Source organism: Myotis davidii, unplaced genomic scaffold, assembly GCF_000327345.1.
Source record: "Myotis davidii unplaced genomic scaffold, ASM32734v1 scaffold43, whole genome shotgun sequence".
Classification (NCBI taxonomy): domain Eukaryota; kingdom Metazoa; phylum Chordata; class Mammalia; order Chiroptera; family Vespertilionidae; genus Myotis; species Myotis davidii.
In genome coordinates, this window is record NW_006294590.1 from 2,540,830 (window position 1) to 2,554,478 (window position 13,649).

The 13,649-nt window shown below is 54.6% G+C and overlaps 1 protein-coding gene across 1 annotated transcript in view; it reads right to left on the reverse strand.

The window, feature by feature from the left end:
* Positions 1-2,532: 2,532 nt before the first annotated feature.
* Positions 2,533-13,649, reverse strand: part of GOLGA3 (golgin A3) — a 29,043-nt gene continuing 17,926 nt past the window's right edge. Inside the window, exons 14-25 of the mRNA XM_006768811.2 lie at positions 12,638-12,901; positions 11,748-11,842; positions 11,107-11,323; positions 8,934-9,077; positions 8,126-8,323; positions 7,041-7,157; positions 6,656-6,795; positions 6,027-6,159; positions 5,694-5,816; positions 4,679-4,843; positions 3,759-3,922; positions 2,533-3,268 (exon numbers count right to left, since the gene is read on the reverse strand). Coding sequence (XP_006768874.1) covers positions 3,049-3,268; positions 3,759-3,922; positions 4,679-4,843; positions 5,694-5,816; positions 6,027-6,159; positions 6,656-6,795; positions 7,041-7,157; positions 8,126-8,323; positions 8,934-9,077; positions 11,107-11,323; positions 11,748-11,842; positions 12,638-12,901 — 1,980 coding nt within the window. The 3' untranslated portion in view covers positions 2,533-3,048. The remainder of the gene's footprint in view (positions 3,269-3,758; positions 3,923-4,678; positions 4,844-5,693; positions 5,817-6,026; positions 6,160-6,655; positions 6,796-7,040; positions 7,158-8,125; positions 8,324-8,933; positions 9,078-11,106; positions 11,324-11,747; positions 11,843-12,637; positions 12,902-13,649) is intronic.

Consider the following 13,649-nt stretch of genomic DNA (forward strand, 5'->3'; position numbering starts at 1 on the left):
CTCCCCTCTTAAGACTGACTGGCATGTGGCAGCAGGTGACGTGGAGACAGAGAGGCAACAATACGGGTAACTCGATCCACCACCGACGCTGGATTTCACAGCCTGTCTAAAACTTTGGCAAAACAGTAAAATTCTTTGGAGACGAGTATTTGAACAGAGTAACAACGTAAGGTAAGTGTTACTCCCAATATGTGGAGCCCCACCCACCAATGAAATATGAAAATATTTAACAAAAAATAGTTTATTGCACAAAATTTAAGGAATTCCCAAGCACGCTTAAATTTATAAAAAATCAACATGCTTTTTAAAGTTACAATTTGTGGTGCATGATGACATCTTTCCCTTGAACGCCCCAATCTAAGGACTCCCTTTTATGAGGAAATTCTTAATAGAAATGAATAACTTAAAACCGAGTGTCCCAGGCCCTCTAAAACATGCCCCCGAAGACTCTCTTATATAACCTGAGACCACCACCATGGGACGCGCCCGGGACGTGGTCATTGCGTGAATAAGGCTGAGTGTCTCACACGTCACAGGCCTGTCCACGTCGTGTGGGTCCCTGAAGGGGGGGTCACGCTGGCCCCTCACCCCAGAATCTTCACACACCACATTGAACTTTTGTTAAGAAAGATACCCATGAAGTAGAAATGTTGTCACGGTGACCTGCAGTAACCCTAGACCAAGGGAGGCCTAAGCTGCAAGGGGCTCGAGGAGACTTCCTCACGCCCTGGCTGCAGGCCGACTGCCCAGTGGATGCTGCGCCCTGGACCCTGGACAAGAACCTGTTTCACACCCGAACCAAACGCCTCTGATCCCTCCAAACAGAGCGGGGCAAAAGTAGGTTTACAGCTGTGAGTACACAGAAGTTAATTCTTGTATTATTGTCGTATTATTTTTCCATATGAAATGTTTTCCATGCTTTTGCCCGCCCTGTAGAACAAAGCCTCTCAGATCCGTGGCATCTACCTGGTGTGCATTGTGGAGAAATCAATGATAATGACATTGCAATAGCTTTTTTGAAATGTAAGAAAAGCAAGTAAGGACATCAGGTGCCCGGGCCAACTTCCCGAGTGAGGACAGGACGGCGTTCGTCACACAGGATGAAGAGACACACACACCTGCAATGGCGAACCTGGGTTATACGGACTCTGGACTTGACTGCTGTTTCTCATGAGTAAATTCCCCATTCCACTTCTGCCCAGAACAGAAGAACACATCCCATCTTGGGAGGAAGCAGTCAGTCCGGTGGAGATAAGCAAGCAGGAGCCGCGCCCGAAGCCGGTACCAAAGCCGGCCAGGTGCTGGCTGAGCTGAAGAATGGGCACCGAGGATGATGGTGGCACAGGAGAAGGAAGGCGGCAAGGACAGAGACGGCCTCCCTTGATGGGTGCGTTCAGGGTTAGCTTTTCCTGAGAGAAGGGCACGGAGGCAGTGGCAGGTCTTCCCTGGGGAGTCTGAGAGCCACTGAGGCATGGGGCTGGGTGCCATGTCTTGGTTTTAAAATTAAAACAAGAATAATGCAGCCAAAGTAACTAAGAACATAAATTATCATGTTTCTCTTCCAATGGCACAAAAACATTTTTGTCAAAAATGCTTTCCAATTTATTATGAAAAGTAGGATACATTTATGAGTTTTCAAGTATTGTTTCAAGATTGACCCTGTACAAATGAGAGATGTATTTAGAAGTCCCAATACTTACTAGGGACCCTTCTTTAAACTCTAAACGTCTTTGTGGTTAACGCTACTTTATCAACGAACCTTATGACAGCACGTTCTAAGAGAACACAGACAGCTTAAAAATACCACTGTTTTCTCTAGGCCAGTGTGACTCAGTGGTTGAGTGTCAACCTATGAACCAGGAGGTCAAGGTTTGATTCCCGATCAGGGCACATGCCTGGATTTTGGCTTGATCCCCAATAGGGGGTGTGTGGGAGGCAGCCGATCAATGATTCTCTCTCATTACTGATGTTTCTCTCTCTCCCTCTTCCTTCCTCTTTCAAACCAATAAAAATATATATTGTTTTCTCCACAAACAAGACACAAGACACAGCACACAGGCTGGCATGATGTCGGATCTGGACATGTCACCCCACCCTCAGAGCAGCAGATCCACACAGGGTGCACATGCACCCACCTCACTCTGACTTATTACAATAAATATTATCTTAGATTTTCTTAGCAAACTTGGGGACGAAAATACAACCCTCAAGTCCCACAGTCTGTCCGTTTCTGCCGGTGTAAGGACTTCAGGTGGGACATGTACAGGTGAACCTCACACACTCCGGGTGCCTGATCATTACAGCACCTCAGACCCGACAGCCATCACCACTGAGCCCAGCGTGTCTCCGACCATCACAGGTCCTGGTGGACACTGCCACTTGGGCACAGAAGGTGCGGCCTGGACAAGCCATGTTGCTTGGGGGTGGTGAGGCCAAGCAGGGCAGTTGGACAGCTGGGCATCGTGCACTTAACAAGGAAAAGACACTCAAAAATAAAGTGAAACAAAAACAAGAAAGAATGCTCTAAGAATATTTGGTTTTAGGAGGTAAATAAAATAATTATATTTCTTAAAATATAATTTTCTTACTGACATCCCTTAATCCTACATGTACATTATTTCCTGACAGCAGATTTTTAAAAGGCAATCGAAAAGCAGACAATTCAGGTCATTTTTAAATAATACGGGGACATACTTTTTAAAGATTAGGTTACGATTCTCAGTATTTACATACACATCCTATGGTGGGATGGCTGTGAAAATAAAATACAAACCAAAGGTGCAAAATTTCACTTCCGCGGGGAGGTGAAGTGAGGAAGTGGGCCCACGACCAGGTTCCCCAGGACCGGTGGCCACAGAGCAGCGTCTATATCACTGGTGAGGGTTCGCCTCCTGCAAATGGCCCCAGACACCTTCTAACACTGTCACTGAGAGCTCAGCTGGGGTTTGAAGGTTTGGTCACTTCTGGGGAAGCTGGTTGTGACCTGCAGGTGGCTCCTGTTATTTCACTCCTTGTAAAGCAGAACTTAAGGTCCCTTGTGAGGGACAATCACACACACTCAGCATGGGGGTGCTCGGCAGAGGGTGTTCCCAGCCGCTCTCTGGAGGTGCTGCTGGGACCGGGTGGCTCGGTGTCTCCTCCGGGGAGGGCCTGGTCGCCCAGGGAAGCAGGGCTGGCGGCAGGGTCCCCCTGAGTCCATGAGGACAGTGACTCGTGCACGGTGACGGCGTGTGCCTCCATCTGGCGCTGCAGGCTGTCCATCTCCTGCCTGGGGACACAAGAGGCAAAGGTAGGAAGGCCAGTCAGATGCTATCGCTTCCCCAAGATGGCCGTTCGCTCACACCTGTGGTGCCTTCAGGGACCAAAAGAACTCCCTGTTTGCACCAGCTACACAGACGGGTCGCAGAACCGCAGGGACCCTCGATGCTGTTCTCAGTGCCACCCAGAGGCCAATAGGCCACAAGGCTCTGCACACACGGCTTCTGCTCAGGGACAACGAGGAAGACAGAGTTGAGGGTCAGAAAAGATGCCCCCACATGGCCAGGCCTTCCAAACAGCGAGAGGGATTTAAAGGCTCAGGTCCTGGTGACTTAGGGTTTCTCAGAGCCATTTAGCTGCAGGCAACTCTCACCGTACAATGTGGCCCACTGAACACAGACCTGCGCAGCCCTGGGTGGGCATTAGTGTTGCAACAGAGACTCTGCCAAGTTAAACATGTGACTCAGAGACTAAGCGACGTGAGACAGAGCCCGCCATACTTCAGTTGCTGGAGACAGCTGTTGAGGTTCCTCAGGGGCTCCTTGCTCACGGCGGGCGGGGGCCTCAGCAGCTCCTCCAGCAGTGAGGCCGGGACGGGGCAGTCGGGGACCTTCACCGGCGTTACGGGGCTGGAAGGGCTGGCCTCGCCTCTCCGTTCCTTTCTCTGTTCATAAAAGCGCACGGTGAGCTCTCTGCCGTCACAGGTGCCTCCCAGCCCCACGTGACCCTGAGAAGGCACATCGGCCTGTCTGTGCCCATGGAGCAGGCAGCCTCAGGGATTTGGGAAATGCTGGCCTAGTAGACAGCCTTCCTACTGCACGTGAGAGCCAACCCAGTCCCGGCACAGGACAGAGCTGAGCCCTAACTGCGAGCTCCCACGTGGGCCTTTCTGGGAGACACCACAACCTGACTCTGAGAGTCCCTAAAAAATTAAGTCAATTTTCCAACCCAGACGACTTCCGTTTGTAAGACGTCAAACTTCTGCACAGATAGACAAACGTTGGTAATAAAGCTCTGAATCTAAGCTACTTCCCTGACCATGAAAACACGTAGACACACTGAGGAGAGACACTGCATGCAGACAACCGGAGCAGGGCCGGTGACCACAGCCTTGGGGTTCTGGGATCCGCAGGCCCAAGCTGTGTCCCAGCCGGACTCGCCGAGGGCCAGGGATCTTGCTAACACAGCATACCAGGGCCTCACTGGGGTTTACAAAGCCCAGTCAACAAAATGGCACCTGAACTCATGAAAAGAAGCAAACAACTGAGTAGAAAATAAAATAAAATGATGTGGCCTGTTGTCCAAGCAGAGTTCTCTGCCACTTACTTCCACACGGTAGCTGCTGAACGTGGTCCCATAACTGTCAGAGAACCTGCCCGCCCCGCCCGCAGGCCGTTCCTCTGGCGGCACAGCTGCTCACCGTCTTGGCCGCGCTGTGCCGCAGGTCCAGCTTGAGCTGCTGGTTCTGCTGCAGCAGAGTTTTCATGTTGTTCTTCAGTTCCGACACCTTCACCTGGAGCATGAACTTGTCCTTCTGGGTCACGGACAGGTCTTCCCGCATCACCTCCAGCTCAGACTTGATGTTCTAAGGGAAGTCAGGTCAGAGTTTTCAAAGCTACAAGATCTCAGTGCACAGCAGAGATCTCCGTGTGCTGCAAGTCTAGGGGGACAGGAAAGCACGGGCTGCTGTAGGAGGCCCCTTCCTGGCTCTAGCTCCTCCCAGCAGTTGAGACTGTGATGCTCACAGTTACTCTCACATCCCCTGTTCTCTCTCTTTTTTTAAAAAATATTTGTATTTATTTTAGAGAGGAAATAAGAGAGGGGGAGAGAGAGAGAAATGTCGATGAGAATCATTGACTGGCTGCCTCCTGCACTGGGGATCGAGCCCGCAACCCGGGCATGTGCCCTTGCCCGGAATTGAACCTGTGACCCTTCGGTCCACAGGCTGACACTCTATCCACTGAGCTGAACTGGCTAGGGTACATCCCCCTGTTGTTACCCAGTGACAGGGCTTCTGTCAGGAGCCAGTGACGCTGCCCTGACTACACCTACAATGAACCTCAGGGATCCCCTGTGAATCCCGGGCTCAGCTACTGAGAAAGAAGCAAAGTCGATTCTGGTTGTCAGTCAAGCCACGATACACAAGCCACGCTCCTCACCCCCCTCAGCAGTCAGGGCTGTCCCAGACACCACGTGGAGCCGTGTGTCCCAACTGGTGGCCTCTCACGCGCTGTGACAATCACACTACATTTCAGATCAGCCCAGTGGGGCACCAGGCTCTGGTGTCCTTGGCCTCGTCGGCTGCGTGACCAAGATGTCCTTGTGAAATGGGGTAACATGGCCCCACGGTTCCCAGTTACCACAGATGCGGCGGGCACAGTAACGGCGCAAGTCACGACCATCTAAGGGAAATCGGCCCGTCGTACGCCCGGTACCTGCAGAGCCCGCTCGGCCCCGTCTAGCTCCCGCCTGCTCTGCTGCTCGCTCAGGTCCAGCTGCTGCCTCAGGGACTGGATTTCTCTTTCCTTCTGATCCACCTCCCACTTGAGGTTTTCCATCTGTAGGAGGGAAGTCACATGAGCAAAAGAATTTCACAGTGGCCTTCCTGCACAAAAAGTGCTCTCTCTCTGTGTCTTGTATGATGTCACACTTAGAACAAATCACTGTCCCTGTGCAAGCGAACAGGGAACCAAGGGGCTCAGCGTGCCCGCACAGAGCCCAGCCCTGCAGCCCTGTGAGCTGGGATGCAAAGCTGTTCCCAACATCACCTCTTGGTTGCCCACAGGTTGTTTGCTCAGCTGCTCGTCCAACTGCTGCTGCAGGAGCTGTAGCTGGGTCCGTGCCTCTGAAAGCTCTGCCTGGAACTGGGCGACTTCCTGGGCATGTCTCCCCTCCTGAAGCCTGGGGCAGGAAACAAGGCAGACACAACGCGTGTGCCACCTGACATGCCAGCCCCAATGGTGTCGCTCACTGCGACCTGCCCTGGGTGAGCTCACCTACTGCTCCCTCTGGGCAGGACCGTCTAGGAGCATTGCATGCACGGTCTCACCTGAGCCTCACAAACCCCCAGGATCACCATGGGAGGATAGTGTCAGAGGGACCACTGTGCATCCCTGCACACGTGATAGAGCTGCCTCCTCAGAGCCGACAGTGAGCCTGGAGGCGGGCACATCCCTCACACGGGGGACTGTTCTCAATGCGGGACCGAAGGGGCAGAGGGGACGGCAGCGTCAGGACTGAAACATGCGGGTGAAGCGCGAGCTTCTTGAGACAGGGTCAGACAGTCCTCCTTCCCAGACCTGCTCAAGGGTGACCTGAGTGCGCTAACTGGGCCTGGGGGAGAGCCCTGGTCGGGACCCTTTGCCAGCCAGCCTCTCCTCGGTCCGTGGACACTCACTGGAGACGCTCGGCCGCCGCCTGCAGCGTCTGCACCAGGAGCTCCTTGGCCTGCAGCTCCTTTTTCACCTCGCTCAGCTCCAAGGTGGCGGCCTTGAAGTGGCGCTGGTTGTGCCTTGCTTCTACTTTGGCTGCAGCCACCTGGAAGGAGGACACGGGCGTCAGCAGGGCAAAGGCAGGAGCAGCACCCCTTTGCCCTCACTTGTCCTGATGGGCACCAGGGCTCTCCAGCCCCCCCATCATCCATGCCCTTATGACCTCTGTGCTCGGGACTTGTACGGCAAGTTCCTGGAGGCAGAGGCCTGCACCCAGTTTCAGACACTGAAAACGTGCCCTGCAAAGGCTGCACGTGGCAGCGGTGGACCTGGTCAGACGCGGCCACACACCTGTTCCCTGAGGCTGTGCACTTCCAGCTTCTCTCTCTCCAGTGCGGCTTGCAAGGCCTGCACGAGCTGCCTCATCTGGCGGTCCTCCTCCTGCTTGCGCTGCATGATGGCCTGAACCTGCAGCACAGAGAGGGGAGTCAGGAAGGACACCAGTGCCACGGCCTGCAGAGCCCAGGCACTGTGATTGGCGCCACACAGGGGGCGCAGCAGTGGGTGGCACAGGCCTCACAACATGTTACCACCAAGCGTGGAAAACAGGAAGCATGGAGATTCCATTTCTGGAGACACAAACACACACCTGAGGTGGCAGAAGCATGACCACATGACCATACTCAAGCCTATGGCCGACAAGAGGCACGTGAATCAGGGCTGTAAGCCAACACCTCCCTGGTGAGGGGGTGATGCAGGTGGTGGGCAGCAGTGCCACACAAAAGTCTTTAAGAGCCCTGGATGCTGTTGCTCAGTGGTTAGAGTGCTGGCCCATGCATCAAAGGGTCACGGGTTTGATTCCCAGTCAAGGAAGGGCATGTACCTGGGTTGCAGGTTCAATCCCTGGTCAGGTTGGGACATGTGCAGGAGGCCACCAATTGATGTGTCTTTTTCACATCGATGTTTCTCTCTTTGTCTCTCTGTTACCCCCCCCACCCCCACTTTTCCTTCCCTTTCATTCTAAAAACCAATGGAAAAATATCCTTGAGTGAGGATTAACAACAAAAATAAAATAAAATAAGAACAAGTCTATAAACTCTCTGATGGTCAAAAAATCCAAGGCCGCTGATGGCCAGGGAGGGCATCGCTGAAATGCCCAGCTTCCCCAGTTACCAGAGGCTATGGAGCCTGAGGCTAGGACAAGGTCTGGAGTGAGACCCCAATGGGGTTAGTCCCTTACTTACAGGGCAACTGCCCTGGCTGGGGAAGGCCCACCTGGCCCAGCAGGAGTCGCCACCCCAAGCTCTCCCGGGACTCAGTTATGGGCAGACTCTGGGCTGTGCGCACGTTCCCTGCAGGAGCTGTGACAGCTGCACACAGACAACAAGGTAAGCCCGGAAGGCTGCCTGCCTCTCCCCCGTGGTGTGAGTCGGCACCTGAAGGTTCAGCTCCACGAGGTCGGCCTCCCTCTTGGCCAGCGCCGTCTCCAACACGCTGTTGTGCTCCCGCAAAGCCGCATTGGACTGTCCAAGGCCGGTGAGCTTCCCTCGCTCGTGCTCCAACTCCAAAGCCAACTTCCTATTTGACTCTTCAAGGCGCTTTATCTTCCTCCTAAAGCCTCTGGATTCCTGAAGCTGAAACAAATGCCAGTGAGGTTATACAGTCACCAGAAAAGGGAACAGCCAGCATGAAACGCAGCGACAGGACACGGCGCACCACACCGGGCGGGGGCAGCGCCGTCTTGGGGCCTGACGGTCATGTGGGATCTTTCTAGTCCAGCCGGTCTGAGCCAGGCTCCTTGTATTTGCAACAAGAGTATGTGAGTGCCCAGGCCGGTGAGCTCAGTGTTCCCGCCCCCCCGCCCCCCCGCCCGAAAAGCAACGGAAAAAATATCCTCAGTTGAGGATTAACAAACAATAAAATAAAAGAGCATATTCGTCAGGAGCACAGCTGCCACAAGCCCTCTGATGCCCACCACACGGAGGCAGTGGTCACTCGTCCTTCTGGGGCAGGTGTTAAGGTGTGGGGACTCCTTGCTGGGGCAGGTGTTACGTGCATGCGGGGAGTCCAGCACCTGGGTGGCCACAAATCCAAAGAAGCACTGAACAGTGTGCGGAGGGCAGAGCTGACAGGTCAGGCACACCGGCTGGGCTCTGATGCTCCAGGGCCCCGTCTCCCTGCTCCAGAGCTGCCCCGGGAGTGGGTGGCCTGTCCACTTTGCCATGTGATCGCGAGCTCGCCTACCTCGTCCTCCAGCTCCAGCACCTTCTCCCGGTACTCCTCCAGCTCCTGGGTAGTCAGCGCGATGACCTCCTGCAGCTCCTTCTCCAGCATCACCTTGCTGTGGCCCACGGTCTGCAACTCCACCTCCAGGGCCTGGATTCTCTCCTAACAGCAGGACAGAAAGGTGAACCGGGTCATGGACTTCAATATGGCTGTGGCAGGGCTAATCTCCCTCCGTGTAGCCCTGCATCGCCCGACCCTGAGAGGCTGCCGGCCACACAGACAGGTGAGCGCTTCTCACAGCACTTCCCTTCCCCTAAGAGGACTTAACTAACCTGCCTGCACACAGCGACTCACAGACAAAACGCCCTCAGTTCAGTGCTTTGAAAACACAGGAAAGTTTGACTTGCAGGTAAGTTATAAATTACTATCTGTGGCAAGTGATCTGTTGCATGATATAACCAGCAGCACACGTGCACCTACGCACAGGAACACATACACACTCTTGCTGTTCTGAGCACTTCCCAGCTGTCTCTACGGAGCCTCCTCATGAAGGTCTAACTCAGTGATGGCGAACCTTTTGAGCTCGGCGTGTCCGCATTTTGAAAAACCCTAACTTAACTCTGGTGCCGTGTCATGTATAGAAATTTTTTGATATTTGCAACCATAGTAAAACAAAGACTTATATTTTTGATATTTGTTTTATATATTTAAATGCCACTTAACCAAGAAAAATCAACCAAAAAAATGAGTTCACGTGTCACCTCTGACATGCGTGTCATAGGTTCGCCATCACTGGTCTAACTATTTGCCTCACTTTGGCCTATTACTGAGGACCAGGAAGGTGAGCAACTGCCCAGGTCCACCTCACACCTGCTGAGAGCAGACTGAACAGCAGGTGGCTCTCAGGCTGAGCTCCTGCAGCAGCAGAAAGCAGAGTCTACAGGCTTTACCCTCCCACCTGCCATCTAAACACAAGAATTAACAGAACAGACAGAAATGTTTTATAGTAGAAGGGAAATTATAATTGAATAAATTCCCCCCTCCCAACATTTTATAAAGTAAGCAGATGAGGAGGAGTATTTAACAATTCGGCAAAAAGATAGCATGCTATGGTAAGTCCAGGAGACGAAAATACACACGAAAGAAGACACAATTGCTAAACAAAGTGAAACAGCTTGTGCTGGAGAGCAACAGGTGAAATGCACAGTAATTTACTCATGTAGAATTTTACTCCAAGCAGCAAACGTGAAAGGAAACAATCAGACCCAAAGCTGGCAGGGCCCTAAGCCAGTCTGAAAACCTTCATGTCATGAACTCAACCCCATGCCCCAGCCAGGAGCTCCCTCCTGCCCCGCGTCCTCCACGCTGCTCAGGGACACCAGCCTCCCATTATCTTAAACATAATCTATAAGCCAAAGGCTTTGGGCCTGGCCTGTGTGGCTCAGTGGTTGAGCACCCACCCATGAACCAGGAGGTCCTGGTTCAATTACCAGTAGGGGGCGTGCAGGAGGCAGCCGATTGGTGTTTCTCTCTCTCTCCCCCTCTCCCTTCCTCTCTCTCTCAAATCAATAAAAACATACATATCGTTTTTAAAGAAGGCTTTGGGCTCTTGACACTGACCTCCTTCCCCGATTCCTCCAGGATGAGGCCACCTGCCAGCACATGAACCTGGACGCCGGGCCGTGCTGAGCACACTGGCTCGAACCCGAGCAATCCTGTTTTCATGCTGCCACCTGCATGTGCTCTGGTTCTTTCTATCGCAGCCTCTCCTGGCCTCACTGCCCTTCAACAGGAGAGCCAAAGGTCTCACCCAGCCTGAGCTGTCCGTCCGCAACACACGCCTTGACCCCAGCTCACCTTCCCAGGATCCTCTGCTGCAACACCGGCCTGTCCACCCCAAAGCCTCATTTATTCAAGGCCAGTCAAATGCCACCTCCCCCAAAACGCTTTTCTGGATTGTTTCACACTCACCAGAGCTGACCCGCACACCTCGCAGGTTCACAGGGCCATGGCGAGGACTGTGTGCAGCTCACATCCCTGGTCACGTTGATACCATGAATTCTAGAGAAGTGCTGCCCACACACTCATTCTGCCCCTTTCCTAGTATTCTAGGAGGGTCTCAGGGGAAATGCTCATAGCCCCACGTCCCACCCTGAGAAGCCGCGACGGGCCGAGCAAATGCGGTACGCACGCGCAGCGCGAGGTCGCTGGCACCATCGGCCGCCTGGGCTCTCAGCTGGCTCAGCTCAGCCTCAGCTGCCTCCTTGGCGGTGAGGGCCTCCTGAAGGCGGCGGCTCAGGATGCTCACGGCGCTCTCGTAGGCCTTGTGCTTGCTCTTCATCTCCTTCTGAGCGCTGCTCAGGTCTGAGCCCAGCCGTGTCACCCTCTGCTTCTGTTCGGTGATGGCCCTGGGCGTGCCAGACGAGATAAGCTGTCTCAAGTCTCCCTTACTGCCTCCAGCTCCACCACCCCCAGATTCAAGAACCCTCCCAACATTTTATAAACTCAGCAGACGAGGCTGGTGTTGCCGTCCTGCAGCACTGCGCTCAAACCTGCCAGCAGAGCCACCTGCCAGCACCTGGACCTGGACACCAGGCCCGCGCTCGAGCACAGCAGCTCAAACCCCAGCCACCCATTTCTCTGCTTCCACCTGCACGTGTTCCCATCTGCCGCCCGGCTCTTCCTAGCGCTGTTCACATGCTCCTAACCCAACAGGACAGGGCAATGAGCCCGTCCACGGGCTCACACGTCAGTCGCAGGCTGACACGAGCACAGTGCAGGACACAAAACTCAAATGAAAATACACGCAGAAAGGGGAGGCCCAGTGCTCACCTGGCGGCTTCCTGCCGTAGCTCTTCCACTTGGGCCTGGAGCCCCTTGTTGGCCTCTGTCAGTGCAGCCACCTGCTGTCTGTCGAACTGCAGAGCCTGCACGGGAGGGAGAAGGCCGTGAGCACAAGCCCCGCCGCCGCTGCAGCCCGTGAGCACACAATCCAGGTCCCCAGGCCAGTTCGGGGCTGCCTCGAGCACGTGGGCTTTGCAGGCCCTGACAGAGCTGTGCCCTTTACGAATGGCAGCTTCAGAGAGGTCCAGTGTCCCGAGCTGCTTGTGTCAGAGAGAGGACGGGAATGCTGGGAAGGACTCCCTCCTCGTGGGCGCCCCAGCACCGGAGGAGTGACCGTGAACTGGTTCAGGGGCCTTGGCCTCCTCCTGGCCCCGCTCGCTGCCCTAAGCACACCCATGAGGGCACGTGTTCTCGCGGCTGCAGGTGTCCCATACCCAGCCCCTGGCTCCTGCAGCTCAACCTGCACTCACCTGGCTCCAACACCGTCTGTTCTCAAATCTCTCAGCTTGCCAGCCTCCAGGCAATCTACCCACCTGCATCCCACCTGGCCCTCTCCTGGACTTTAAAAAATCTCACATGTCAAACAGCTTTGATCTGACATGTCCCCCATTTATCATCTCAGAAATCGCCCCTCAGACTCAGTAGGCCTCTGCACTGAGGTCTCGCTCTCCCTGCCCACAGGCACCTTCGGCCTCACTGTGACTGCCAGCTCCACCAGGCTCCCACCTGCACGGTGGCCTCTCCTCAACCATGGGACCTGTGCACATGAACCCCAGTCCCAGCACCGCTCCACACCCCTCGCCAGCTCCCACGGCCCAGAGAATGAAACAGCTGCTGCAGTTTCAAGTGTCCCACGGGAGCCCCGCACAGCCCCAGACCTGCAGGTGGGTCTCCATCTCATCGCGCTCCCTCTGCACCGACTCCAGCTGCCCTTCGAGAGCCGCCATCTGCTGCTGCACTCGGGACACCTCCTTCTGCAAGCGCGCCTGCTCCGCCTCCATGGACTTCTTGTCCCCTTGGAGCTGCATCAGCTCTTGCCTTAGCTCCTTCACCTCCGAGTCCAGCCTCTTCTTCGTGGCCTTGAGCTCGCTGATGAGCTGGTCTTTGGAGGCGGTGTCCCGCCGGTAGGCCTCCACCATCACCTGCCAGGACAGGAGCTGCAGCCAGTGTGGGCGGGCCACCCAGGGGACACTTGGCTTACACACATGCTCACCACTTACCTGGGGCTGAAGATAACACATTTCGCCAAACCAAAGACACCATCAACTGAGACACCCCATTATTTTGCTCCTGAACAAGTCTGGGCAAAGTGTGGAGGTGTCATGCCAGCTGCTGGTGCCTTAACCACCTGATTCTGGCAATTCCTTCTCCGAGCTGCACTCCTGGCTGACAGGCTGTCCCTGATGATAAAGCCTACAACCCTTCAGCACGCTCCCTCAGGGGCCATCCCTCCTCAGACCCTGGGCTGGCAACGCTCCCTCATCCCTCCCACATGGATGGGCTTCACGAACACACACTACACCACGTGTGCACCACGACCTATGTCAAGGCTGGGCCATGTGGCACTGTTTCAAGCACATTAAACAGAAACTCAGCCTGTGTGTGGTGACACACACTCAGGGCATGATCCCCGAGGTCAGATGCCAACCCCACTGTGGATGCATCTGACTCTCGAGACATTAAAACGGGAGGGTGAGGGGCATGCCTCAGAGACAAGCAAGGGCCTTTCGAAACTGAAGGAGTCTAGCCCTGGCCGGGTGGTTCGGTTGGTCGAGTGTCGTCCCACACACCGGAAGGTTGTGGGTTTCATTCCTGGTCAGGGCACAGACCTAGGTTGCGGCTTCAACCCCTGGCTGGGGTTTGTAAAGGAGGCGGTTTATCTTTCTTTTC